This window comes from Limanda limanda, chromosome 6, assembly GCF_963576545.1.
Source record: "Limanda limanda chromosome 6, fLimLim1.1, whole genome shotgun sequence".
NCBI lineage: Eukaryota > Metazoa > Chordata > Actinopteri > Pleuronectiformes > Pleuronectidae > Limanda > Limanda limanda.
The window spans coordinates 29,946,813-29,959,581 of record NC_083641.1 but is presented as its reverse complement, the minus strand read 5'-3'; the positions used below and the strand labels follow the sequence as shown (position 1 = coordinate 29,959,581).

The 12,769-nt window shown below is 50.4% G+C and overlaps 1 protein-coding gene across 1 annotated transcript; it reads right to left on the bottom strand.

The window, feature by feature from the left end:
- Positions 1 to 774: 774 nt before the first annotated feature.
- dlc (deltaC) lies at positions 775 to 11,166 on the bottom strand. Its single transcript, XM_061072692.1, has 10 exons — positions 10,948 to 11,166; positions 10,084 to 10,320; positions 9,885 to 9,948; positions 9,342 to 9,599; positions 8,097 to 8,285; positions 6,893 to 7,062; positions 6,556 to 6,772; positions 3,037 to 3,778; positions 2,627 to 2,741; positions 775 to 2,154 (listed from the first exon to the last, which is right to left on the bottom strand). Exons 1-10 carry the CDS (start codon positions 10,996 to 10,998, stop codon positions 2,149 to 2,151), a joined length of 2,049 nt encoding a protein of 682 aa, XP_060928675.1. The 5' UTR covers positions 10,999 to 11,166; the 3' UTR covers positions 775 to 2,148.
- Positions 11,167 to 12,769: the final 1,603 nt, after the last annotated feature.

The following is a 12,769-nucleotide window of genomic DNA, read 5'->3' as shown; positions in this document are numbered from 1 at the left end:
AGAGAGAAAAGAGACAGAAGAGACAGAGACACAGAGAAGAGAAGAGAGACAGAGACAGAAGAGAGAGAAAAGAGACAGAAGAGACAGAAGAGACAGAGACACAGAGAAGAGAAGAGAGACAGAGACAGAAGAGAGAGAAAAGAGACAGAAGAGACAGAAGAGACAGAGACACAGAGAAGAGAAGAGGGACAAGAGACAGAAGAGACAGAAGAGACGGACGCAGAGAGACAGAAGAGACGGACGCAGAGAGACAGAAGAGACAGAAGAGAGAGACAGAAGAGACAGAGACAGAAGAGACAGAAGAGACAGAAGAGAGAGAGAAGAGAGACAGAGACAGAAGAGAGAGAAAAGAGACAGAAGAGACAGAGACACAGAGAAGAGAAGAGGGACAAGAGACAGAAGAGACAGAAGAGAGAGAGAAGAGAGACAGAGACAGAAGAGACAGAAGAGACGGACGCAGAGCTCATGTATTATATTGAATTCAAGCTGCAGCTCTCGCAGGTTCACGCTCCTCTGACCCGACCTGACTCAGCTTGTTCTCTTTATAAAGACGAGGAAGTCGAGATAAGACGGAAGAGACGGAAAAACAGAGATTAAAAGTCTAAGAATGTCTGATGTCTCCGCTCGTGACCGTCCAGCTCTTAACATGAAATATTAATTTGTCTCATAACTTATAACTTCAGAGAAAAACTAAAAGAGAAAATAAATATTCCAGGTGTTGAGCAAGACACGGGATCGTTTGAAGAAACGAGAAAGAAAAATGAAACAGCAAGGTTCATTATTGTCACATTTTATTTATGAAAAAATATATTTCTTGATTCTGACATTAGGCACATTGACATAGACATATATACAATTCTCTTTCATAAATACACAATTATTTACAAAGGGCAAAATTAAATAGGAAAACTATGTTCTGGACGATATGTACACATTGCATTGTTTTCTTAAATTAACAGAGATAGAACAAAGACACGAGTACACAGGAAAAACACTTATTTTTGGTATCAAATGGATTCGGTAAAAAAGGCGGATTATAAAACCTCTCTGGAGTCGTTCACGTTTGTGATAAAATGTTTAAAAACAGAGGAAGTCGGAGAAGTGACGACTCTTTGTTCGTTTGTTTTTCTGCTTTCTTGGAAAAATAAACCTCTGGACGCTGCGCCTGGATCCGAACAGGAACCGTCACAGAAAGACAAACGGATCAAGTGGATCCAGCTGAACTCTGCAGGTCCGACTCCTGAGCGTCAGAACAGATCCTCTGCTCCTGAGGGGAAAACAGCTGATTGCTCTGATTGACCTGGAACTGGTTTAGACTCAGATCAGAATCTGGGACTCTGGTGATTTAGGTCTAGAAGAATAAACCTGATTTACAAAGATGGTTCCAGTGGATCTGAATATGGTTCTGAGCTTTTCAAGACAGATTGAATATGAGATCCAGTAAAAAAAAACCCATCTCTGGTTTCCAGAAGCAACAAATTCTATTTGTTGTTTAAATACGTGTTTGTCTGAAGAGGCACTTCGGCGTTTGTGTGATTGTCCGATGTTCTTCTTCTTCTTCTTCCTCACATCGGATGCTTCATCTCCTCAGGAAGCAGGACATGAAAACATGACGATAGAAATTCCTCCGTTCGTCTTTCAGATCGAACACAAGAGGAAACGTTCAGGTTGTTCGACCTGAAGCTAAACGTGTGATTGTCCGTCGGGTCCTCGACGGTTTGATTGACATCTCGTTGGGAAACTGTACAGGAGATGGTTGCCACGGTGATTAGGAAGCATCGGTAAGGCACCGGTCTTTTTGATTGGTGGAAAGTTCCAACTCTTCACATCTCATTCATATTTGATCCAAAGGAAATTGTAGAGCAAGAAAAATTATATTAAGATTTAATGTATAAAAAAAGTTAAATAGTGCAAATGATGCTGGACATTCAGTCTTTTCCTCTTTTCTCTCCTCCTTCGCTCCTTCTCTCTTTTCCACAACCTAGTCGTCCAAAAACTGTCGGTTTGAACGTGGAAACGATTCTTTACAAAGTTCTGTCTTGTTGTTTCTTTCCACTGAGCAGGGGTAATAAATATTAAATAATAGTGAGACCCTGCGGAGGAAGTGTCCTGGAAGACGAGGCCGGCGGTCCGAGGTCAAACCTGAGGTCAAACCTGAGGGCGACACAGAGGCACAGCGGTTAGTGGTCAGTGGGAATCAACATTCATGAGACAAGGTTGTACTTTTACAATATCCTACGTCACATTTATCATATTTCAGAATCTGAAAAAGGATGAATTGAATAAAGAAATAAAGAAATGTTTCTCTGAATGAGTCGTTTGGGATTTGGCCGCTTTGAATTAAAAGTGAAACTAAACGTTCAGAAAAAAAACACAATAATAAAAATATGAAATGACCCCTGATCATAGATAATAAGTCGTTACAATCTATTTTGAATTGTTGAGCATATAAAGTAATAAACTAATCAAACCCTCAGAGAGTTTCACTATGTGTCTCAGTGAAGCATGAGGCTGATATCGAAGAGAGAATCAGACCTTTGTAACAAAGTGTGTGTGTGCTCAGCTAAAAACAACACAACTGCTTGTGAGCAGCTCATTGGTCGAGCACAGGTGGGTGTGTCCTCACCTCAGTAGCAAACACACACTGCTCCGTCTGCTCCGGGATGATGAACACGGGCTGATACACACTGTCCTTTGCAAAGGAGGGGGGGGGCACGCTGATGGACGAGTCGCACTTCTTACTGTGAGGGAGGAGAGAGAGAGAGAGAGAGAGAGAGAGAGAGAGAGAGAGAGAGAGAGAGAGAGAGAGAGAGAGAGAGAGAGAGAGAGAGAGGTGGTTAGTACAGGAGCGTGAACACCAGGATCAGATAACGACAACACGCTGCGACTCGAGGACACGCACACAGACACACACAGACACACACTGACACACACAGACACACACAGACACACACAGACACACACAGACACACACAGACACACACAGACACACACAGACACACACTGACACACAGACACACACAGGCAGGTTCTTACAGGTCGAACTTGTTCTTGCCGAGACGCCGCTCCTCGTTCGCCAGGTTGCAGTCCGCCATCTTGTTTTTGAACATGGCCGTGCTGTCGCTGTCCTTCTCCACCAGCGCCGCGTCCTTGTTGGAGACTTTGACTTGTCCCCCGGGGACGAGGAACGCCTCCTTCTCCCGCAGGCTGCCCAGCGGCGCTCCGGGTAGGCTCCCGTTATGATGTCCGCCCCCCCCGATGGTCGCGTTGCGGTTGTTCACGGCCTCCAGGTCGTTCTTCACCGACCTGGAGAGCGCCGTGAGCTTCCTGCCGCGGCGCAGCTGCCGCAGGATGTGGACGGCGGCGCACAGCAGCAGCGCCAGCGTCACCAGGCCGAGGACGACCGCGGCCACCAGCGCGGGATTGGAATCCCTGTTCGCGGACGCTTCTGTGGGGGGGGTGGTCTTCACGGAGTACTCGCACCGGGCGCCCATGAAGCCGGACGGACACTGACACACCGGGCCCGAGAAGTGCGTGTAGCACGAGCCTCCGTTGTCGCAGGGGAAGTGGTCGCAGGGGCTGGAGCGCGTGGAGCAGTCCTTGCCGGTGAAGCCGAGCGTGCACGTGCACGTGAAGTCGTTCACGCCATCGACGCAGGTGCCGGCGTTGCGGCAGGGGTCGCCGGCGCAGTCGTCCACGTTGGTTTCACAGCGAGATCCCGTGAAGCCGGGACGGCAGCGACACATGACGCGCTGCCCGAGGTCCAGACACTGGGCACCTGCACAGAGGGGGAGGAGTCACGTTAATACTGGTCATTAGTCGAGGGGAGGAGTCACGTTAATACTGGTCATTAGTCGAGGGGAGGAGTCACGTTAATACTGGTCATTAGTCGAGTTCACGATGGAGACAGAACGTTCTTTTTCAGATTCAAGCTTCAAACCGAACACATCCAGGGGACGTTTGAGTCAGAAACCGGACGGAAGGAAACTGCTGCTTCGTGAGAAAAGACTCAAATCCAAAAACACCTCCAGAGAAACGTCTGCTTCTGATGCTCAAACGAGAAGAAAATCAATCCTCAAGACTTTTAAATCCTCTGGAGACTAAAGCCAGACGAGTTCACGTGGAGGAGACGAGGGAACACACGCCTCCAGACAGATGCTCCTCATCAGCAGAGAAACCTGAGAGTGATTAGAAACCAGGAAGTCACGTGACCTGAGTTTATTAACTGGAGGAAACTCTGTGGAAAAGCTCCTTGTTTGTTCTGAGCAGACGTGAAACAGCGATGAAGCTTTTCTCAGGAATGACTCCTGATTCCAGATAAGCAGGCGGCGGGTTCTCCTCGGTAATGAGGACCTGAGGGAGGACTGAGGGCCGGGGGCCGGATCCTCACAGACGCCACTCGGCAAGATTCACCGATATCGGATTATTTTGCAATGAAAGTTGTGAAACTGGAGCCGTGTCTGCTCTTGTTTGAAAGAGTTTGACTGGACGTCTGAAAACGAGAGAAGAGAGGAAACCGAACAAAAACCCTGGAAATCGACTCGTCGTCTCTCTGATGAACAACATTTTAATTCAGTGGCATCGAAAAGCTGAAGAAACAAAGCGACTCTAAAGCTTTGAATCCATTGGACGAACTCATTGTTTCCTGTTGGACGTTGTTCCAACCGCCCGTCGCCTCCTCCTGGCAGCGCTCACTTCTCTTCACTTCTCTTCTCTCTGGGACGTGCAGAGACATGAAAGTTGCAGTTGACTGAGATCGATTGTCTCTGCAGCGAGTTCGTTGAGAATCAGAAATGAGAGCACAGGCGTCCGGAGGCGGAGTCTGATGCTTCAGCGTGTTCAGCGTCGATGGAAACATCACGAACACGGAGTCGTTTAAATTGAAATGGTTTCAATCTGCAGCTGGTTCAGTTCTCTGGTCAAACTCAGAGAGCGGTTCTGCAGGGGGGGGGGGGGGGGGGGGGCGCTGTCAGAGCAGAGCCGCATTCCTCTGAGCCGCCCCAGAACCAGGTGGAGAGAGAGAGAGAGAGAGAGAGAGGGCGGGGGGGCAGGGGGGGCGGAACAGGTCTGTTGACAACCACGACAGCCAGGACCAACATATTTGTGTTATCAGCAGCAGGGAGGTGATGAGACATGTTCAGAGGCTCAAACCAGGATTCAGACACACACACACACACACACACACACACACACACACACACACACACACACACACACACACACACACACACCTGATCAAACGAGTGTGACAGATGAAGCAACTGATCTAAACTCGGTTCTCACAGTTTGCAGGACGCAACCTGAACTTTCTGGTTATTATTTCCTCGAGCCTCAGATCCGTCATCTCCTCGCTCACCTGGAACATCTGGCATCGCAGGAACGTTCCACAGAACTTCCACAGAAGCTCACACTTCATGCTCCGACAACAGTCTCCTTCCATCACGTCTGACACTCTGGCCCAGGCTCAGTGTTGAAAGGAGATGAAGCTCCAGACCAACACAACCACACTGTCCCTCAACACCAGGTCTCTGAAGCCACAGATATGAAGGAACCCATGAAGACAACGAGTCTGAATCACACTTACTCTGTCACAAGCATGAAACACTGATTCCACTTCAAATAACTCGCAGCTTCTAAAAAGGGAATAAAGCAAAGTGAACCCACAAGCTGCTTTCAGACATGAGGACTCTGCAGCTCCTCTGAGGCTCTCTGAGGTTCTCTGAGGTTCTCTGAGGCTCTCTGAGGTTCTCTGAGGTTCTCTGAGGCTCTCTGAGGTTCTCTGAGGTTCTCTGAGGCTCTCTGAGGTTCTCTGAGGCTCTCTGAGGTTCTCTGAGGTTCTCTGAGGTTCTCTGAGGCTCTCTGAGGTTCTCTGAGGCTCTCTGAGGTTCTCTGAGGCTCTCTGAGGCTCTCTGAGGTTCTCTGCAGCTCCTCTGAGGTTCTCTGAGGCTCTCTGAGGCTCTCTGAGGTTCTCTGAGGCTCTCTGAGGCTCTCTGAGGTTCTCTGAGGTTCTCTGAGGTTCTCTGAGGTTCTCTGAGGTTCTCTGAGGTTCTCTGAGGCTCTCTGAGGCTCTCTGAGGTTCTCTGAGGCTCTCTGAGGTTCTCTGAGGTTCTCTGAGGTTCTCTGAGGTTCTCTGAGGCTCTCTGAGGCTCTCTGAGGTTCTCTGAGGTTCTCTGAGGCTCTCTGAGGCTCTCTGAGGTTCTCTGAGGTTCTCTGAGGTTCTCTGAGGCTCTCTGAGGTTCTCTGAGGTTCTCTGAGGCTCTCTGTAGAACACCTCCTGTAGAAAGTCGGATCCTGTGCAGAAACCTGCTGCTGGTTTGTTCAGCTGTGAAACTCAAACTCTGGAGAAGCTCAGGAGCTCGTGTCTGAAAGCAGCTGATGTTTCTCCATTCAGCTCCATCACTGCTGATGTGGTTTGTCTGAGTTCACATGAAGAGCGACCTGAAACCGTTCTGTCTCCATCTGTTCGTGGTTTCCATATTTCATTTCGAACTCTGGAGATAACGGTGGTTTGGCCCTTTGTAAAACCGATGAAGTGAATAAACTGTTGGATCGTACCATTGGCGCAGGGGTCGCTGCTGCACCGGTCGTTTCTCTTCTCGCAGTTGGAGCCCGTGAAGCCGGGGGGGCAGTGGCAGCTGTAGCCACCGTCCAGGTTCTCCTCGCAGGTTCCTCCGTTGAAGCACGGCCCGTCGGCGCACTTCATGGCGCTGACCTCACAGTTCTTCCCGTAGAAACCCTGAGGGCACGCGCAGGAATACTCGTTCACCAGATCCTGAGGAGAAGATGGGAGGAGAAGATACGGCGTCATGCTTCTGATCAAACTCTAAGATGATTCATCAGAACTGTACTCCGCTCAGTGAGGGCGTGCGTGACGGAGGAAACGCCGACTCACCTTGCAGCTGCCACCGTTCTTGCACGGGTTGCTGTCGCACTCGTTGGTCTCGATCTCGCAGTTCTTGCCGGTGAACCCGGGGGGGCAGGCGCAGGTGTAGCTGCCCTCGCCCGTGTTGGTGCACGAGGCGCCGTTCCGACACGGCCGGTGGTTGGTGCAGTAGTTCAGATCTGAGGAGAGGAAGAGGGACAGGTTCGGTTAATGAACTCCAAGACTCTGTGACTCATCGAAATCTGCTTCCTGCTGAGAAGAGCATCAACGGGACCGAGGACCGAGGACAGAGGACAGAGGACAGAGGACAGAGGACAGAGGACAGAGGACAGAGGACAGACGACAGACGACAGAGGACACACCACGGGACATCTGAGACGAACGAAGGAACAAGGCTTTGATTGTTCTGGGTTTTAGTTTCTTATCTGCTTGTATGCAGATGATGATCAACTTTACAATAACAAAAAAACCTGTTGCAACAACAAGGTCACACAATCCAGATATCTGTATTTAGTGTTAACGTTAACACAAGTTGTCAGTCTGGAGTGTTTAATGTCGTAATGACACAGTTCGTCCTTTCAGCTGCGTCAAAAAAAAACATTATAACGTGAGAATAAAGATAAATAAATGATCGTAGATTCCACCTGAAGTTGATCTTGTTTCACAGTGAACTGAGAAGCTATCAACGTAACTTCAAACATCGGCAAGTCAGGTCTTTACATCGCAGAAACTAACTGTGTGTGTGCAACTTATTTATCTGATAGTAACTTTTATATCACAGTTTGAAACTTGAAAAATTTGGGATGTTGAAACCACGGAAACGTTTGAAGTCGAGAGTCGAGAATCGGTCGGAGAACAATCGTACGAACGAGGTTTGTTTGTCGAGGTTTTTCTCAAGTAAAGAACGAGGAGAAAACGTTTTAACTTTGATCATTTAAATCTGCAGATTTCTTGGAATAAAAATGTCTGATTAAGATCAAGTTCATCATCATCATCGTCATCGTCATCATCATCATCATCATCATCATCATCATCATCATCATCATCATCATCATCATCATCATCATCAAAAGTTTCTACAGATTCAACACGATCAAAAATCCTAAAGGAGACGAGCGTCAGTGGGAGTGGTCTGCGAGGCGAAGGTGTGAATGAGCCGTGAGTCGCAGTGTGTGGAGCTGCCACTAGGGGGCGTGTCGGAGGCGGAACCCACCTTGGTCGCAGTACAGCCCCCCCCAGCCTTCCTTGCAGTCGCACTGCCACGGCGCCTGGCAGGTCCCGTGCACGCAGCCCGGGTGGCGGGCGCACTCGCCGCAGTGTGCGCCCGTCCAGCCCTGACGACACACACACTCGCCGGGAGACTCGCAGAAACCGTTCCTGCTGCAGCCCGCCGCACAGATGGCTGATGGGAGGAGAAGGGGGGGGGGGGGGGGAGAAAGAGAGGGAAAGGGAGAAGGAGAGAATATTACTATGAGTGTGTGTGTCTCATGTTCGAATCACAATACAACTCTCCTCCCCTCACAGGGGCCTCACACACACACACACACACACACTCACACACACACACACACACACACACACACGCACACACACACACACACACACACACACACACACACACACACACACACACACACACACACACACACACACACACACACACACGCACACACACACACACACACACACACTCACACACTCACACACACACACACACACTCACACTCACACACTCACACACACACACACACACACACTACAAGTGCTTGTTAAGTACTGAACGCAGCAGCTGGTCTACACAACAAAAGCAACACATGCCGTCTCTTTCACGCACGGCAGCGCATTAAGCTGCAGCGCGTGTCCCTGTGCAGCGGGGGGGCCGGGGGGCCGACCGGGGGCCCATTGTTGAGCTCAACACAAAAGGAGCAGACCTTAGAGCCATCACACACACACACACACACAGGGACACACACTCACACACACACACTCACACTGGAAATGACAGAAGCTCTCAGATCTGTTTTGTCCTCGACTGCTTGACTTCACATCTCAGGGCCGCTGCACAAAAAGATGAAGCGCCAAGGGCCCCCCCCCCCATTAACCCCCCCAAGGGCCCTGTTCACCCCCCCCCCACCCCCCCGCTCTGGAGAAACGTTGGGATGGAAACAGAGGGCGTGTCTTCTCCTGTAACGAGCGTCTGATGTTCGGAGCGAAACGCTCGAGAGACGAAAACATCGTGAAGCGTTTTGACTTCGAGACTCGACAGGAAACGTTCGTGAAGATCAAAGCCGCAGATCAAAGGCGTCTGTTTAACGTTAATACAACGAGATGATTTAAAGGGCGGTGCCGCAGAGTTCTGACCCTGAGACGCTAAACGCCGTGAGGTCACCAAGCTGCTGCGACTCAGGCTGATTGGAGGAAACACACCAGTGACATCACAGGAAGCAGTGATACTTACGGGCCGTGCAGTACTCGCCGCTCCAGCCCGCCAGGCAGCGCCGCTCGCCCGCCGCGTCGCAGCCGTAGTGGCCGAAGGTGTCGTTGCGCGGGCGGCAGTAGGCGGAGCAAGCCTCTCCGTGGTAGTGCTCGCTGCACGCCACGTGGAAGGAGTAGCGCAGCTCGCTCTGCTCGCCGAAGTGCACGTCCTGCGCCCAGTCCTCGTGCACGCTCAGGCGCCGGCGGGTCGCCATGCGGCTGATCAGGTTGTTCTGGTTCTCTGGAGAAACGAGGGAGACGGTTAATAACTTTATTTGTACAATCCTGAAATAATCCAAACTTCAACAAACACACAACTTTGTGTGTTTGTTGAAGTTAACGACGACTTTTTGTGTTAAAATGTGTGAATTTAATGTTGGAAAGAATCTTTGAACCACAACTGGAATGTAAACACACACGTGGTCACATGTCTGCTGAACTGACACATGCACGTTTCTCTACTCGTGACGTCAGAGGAGGAAGCGGCGCCGCCTGGCGGTGAAGAGGAGACACTGCAGCTTCTCACCTGTGGAGTCGAGACCTGAAGATTCTTCTGCGTTCCAGGCTTCGATGATCAGAGAGAAGGTTCCCTGCGGGGGGGGGAGAGGAGAGAGGGGGGGGGGGGGGTTAGAACCGCGTGCACGTGAAACACACGATGAGAAACCTCGTGGGGGGGGGGGGGTGAGTGTGTGTGTGTGTGTGTGTGGGTGGGGGGGGGGTCTCACCGGCCACTTGAACAGGAACGGAACCCGGACGGGCGCGCTCCCGGAGATGGAGCTGGAGTCGGACTCCAGGACGTGCGTGAGCGCGCTCCCGTACGTGCACGGCGGCTCCGGGTCGATGACCTCCTGCGCGTGCTTGAGACACACGCGGAAGAAGATCTGGCAGCTCCGCGAGGAACACAGGCCGGGGGGGGGGGTGAAGGACTCGATCTTCAGCTCGAAGACCCCGGAGGAGACAGCCTGGTGGGGGGGGGGCAGGGGGGGGGGGCAGAGAGGTTACACACTGAAGCTGATGGAGCAGAACATCAATAAATCATATTCCATCTGCAGAGACATATTCATAAACCACAGTTTGTCTCTAACGAGGTGAGACGTCCTCTGGTCTCCAGCCTCAGCGAGAGGAACTCCTGGAGAACCTGGAGAACCTGGAGAAGGTGGAGAACCTGGAGAAGGTAGAAGGTGGAGACACCTCAGAGACACATGAGGACCCACGGGTCCTCATGTGTCTCTGAGGTGTCTCCACCTTCTCCATGGAGACACGAGTCCAGCAGAGGTCCCCCGGACTTTAGATCAAGTCCTGCACGGAACACGCACATCACACAACCCGTGTGTCCTCCACATGTCTGCAGGCTTCAGACTGTGTGAGGTGCTCTGCCCGCTCTACCACCGTGCCGCGGAGCGAGGAGGACACAGGAGCGAGCGCGGCTCCGTGCGTGTGTCCGGAGAGGAGCTGAGGAGAAGGTTCAGGAGGTTCTGGAGGTTCTGAGATTCAGGAGGTTCTACAGGAGGTTCTGAGGTTCAGGAGGTTCTACTGGAGGTTCAGGAGGTTCTACTGGAGGTTCTGGAGGTTCTGGAGGTTCTACTCACCATCTGAGCTGCTGCGAGTAGCGTGAAGCTCCACAGGAACGCACGCGCCATGCTGAGTGCGCGTGCGTGAGATCCAGAAGAACCGAGAAGAGCGAGGAGGATCTCACATGGGTCAGAGCCGCAGGTTGTGCGTGTCCGTGTGTCTCTGTGTGTGTGTCTCTGTGTGTCTCCGTGTGTGTCTGTCTCTGTGTGTCTCCGTGTGTGTCTCCGTGTGTGTGTCTGTCTCCGTGTGTGTGTCTGTCTCTGTGTGTCTCTGTGTGTGTCTGTCTCCGTGTGTGTGTCTGCGGGCTGAAGAGAAAGTTACAATCCGCTGGAGGCTGAACTCTGGACTGAAGCTGCTGCAGCGAGCTGCTCTTTATACTGAGAGGGGGGGGGGGAGGAGGAGGAGGGAGGAGGAGGGGGGAGGAGGAGGAGGGAGGAGGAGGGAGGGAGGAGGGAGGAGGAGGAGGAGGGAGGAGGAGGAGGGAGGGAGGAGGGGGGACGGCCCTGTGTAAAACATGTTCACCTGAAGAAGCCGCCCCCCCCCCTGCTTCATTCAAACCGAAACTTTAATTTACTGTAACTTCTCTTCACGAGCACGCGCCTGATCCAACACGCACGCTTCAGCTGCGTGTACAGTCCAGAGGTGTGTGTGTGTGTGTGAGTGTGTGTGTGTGTGTCTGTGTGTGTGTGAGAGTGTGTGTGAGGGGGGGGGGGGTCACAGCGGGGCAATAGAACAAACTGTCACGAGACAAATGCTCCTTCAGGAGCGCGTTCACACGTGCGAGCTGTAAATACAAGGTAATAATGTTAACACCCCCCCCACACACACACACACTCACACACACACACACACTGTCTCTCTCTCACACACACACACACACACACACTCATGGATGAGATGAATACAAAACTAAAGTCGCTGCAGCTTTAAATTTAGTTCATAAGATAAGAAAATATAAGAAAGTGTTGTGTTGTGTTGTGATGTGTTGTGTTGTGTTGTGTTGTGTTGTGATGTGTTGATGTGTTGATGTGTTGTGATGTGTTGTTGTGTTGTGATGTGTTGTTGTGTTGTGATGTGTTGTGTTGTGTTGATGTGTTGTGTTGTGATGTGTTGTGTTGTGTTGTGATGTGTTGTGTTGTGTTGTTGTGTTGATGTGTTGTTTTGTGATATGTTGTTGTGTTGTTGTGTTGATGTGTTGTGTTGTTTTGTGATGTGTTGTGTTGTTGTGTTGTTGTGTTGATGTGTTGTGTTGTGTTGATGTGTTGTTGTGTGATATGTTGTTGTGTTATGTTGTGATGTGTTGTTGTGTTGATGTGATGTGTTGTGTTGTGATGTGTTGTTGTGTTGATGTGTTGTGTTGTGATGTGTTGTTGTGTTGTGTTGTGTTGTGATGTGTTGTGTTGATGTGTTGTGATGTGTTGTTGTGTTGATGTGTTGTGTTGATGTGTTGTGTTGTGTTGTGATGTGTTGTGTTGGGATTTCAAATGTTTAACTATAGCCTGTGGCTGAAAGAACTCTTAAGCAATAAAGCTAAAGGAACAGCTTGAGTTAGATATCAGGCCTTAGTAGAAATGAATGAATAATAACCTTTCCTTCCTGATGGTTAATCTACAGATTAGAATGTATGTGAGTCACTTTGCTGTTGCCTCGATTTGGTTTGGTCGTTTGAATGTCTGTACAAATAGAACATAGCGAAATAATCATCTTTTCCTTCTCAGACGGGTCAGTCTCACAGCTGCCTGATAAAGTTCTGGAGGTCAGACAGAGTGATGTGTTCTGTATTTTGCTTTGGGTTCAACCTGTTGTTTACACACTCAGGTTTGTTTTGATATAAACTGA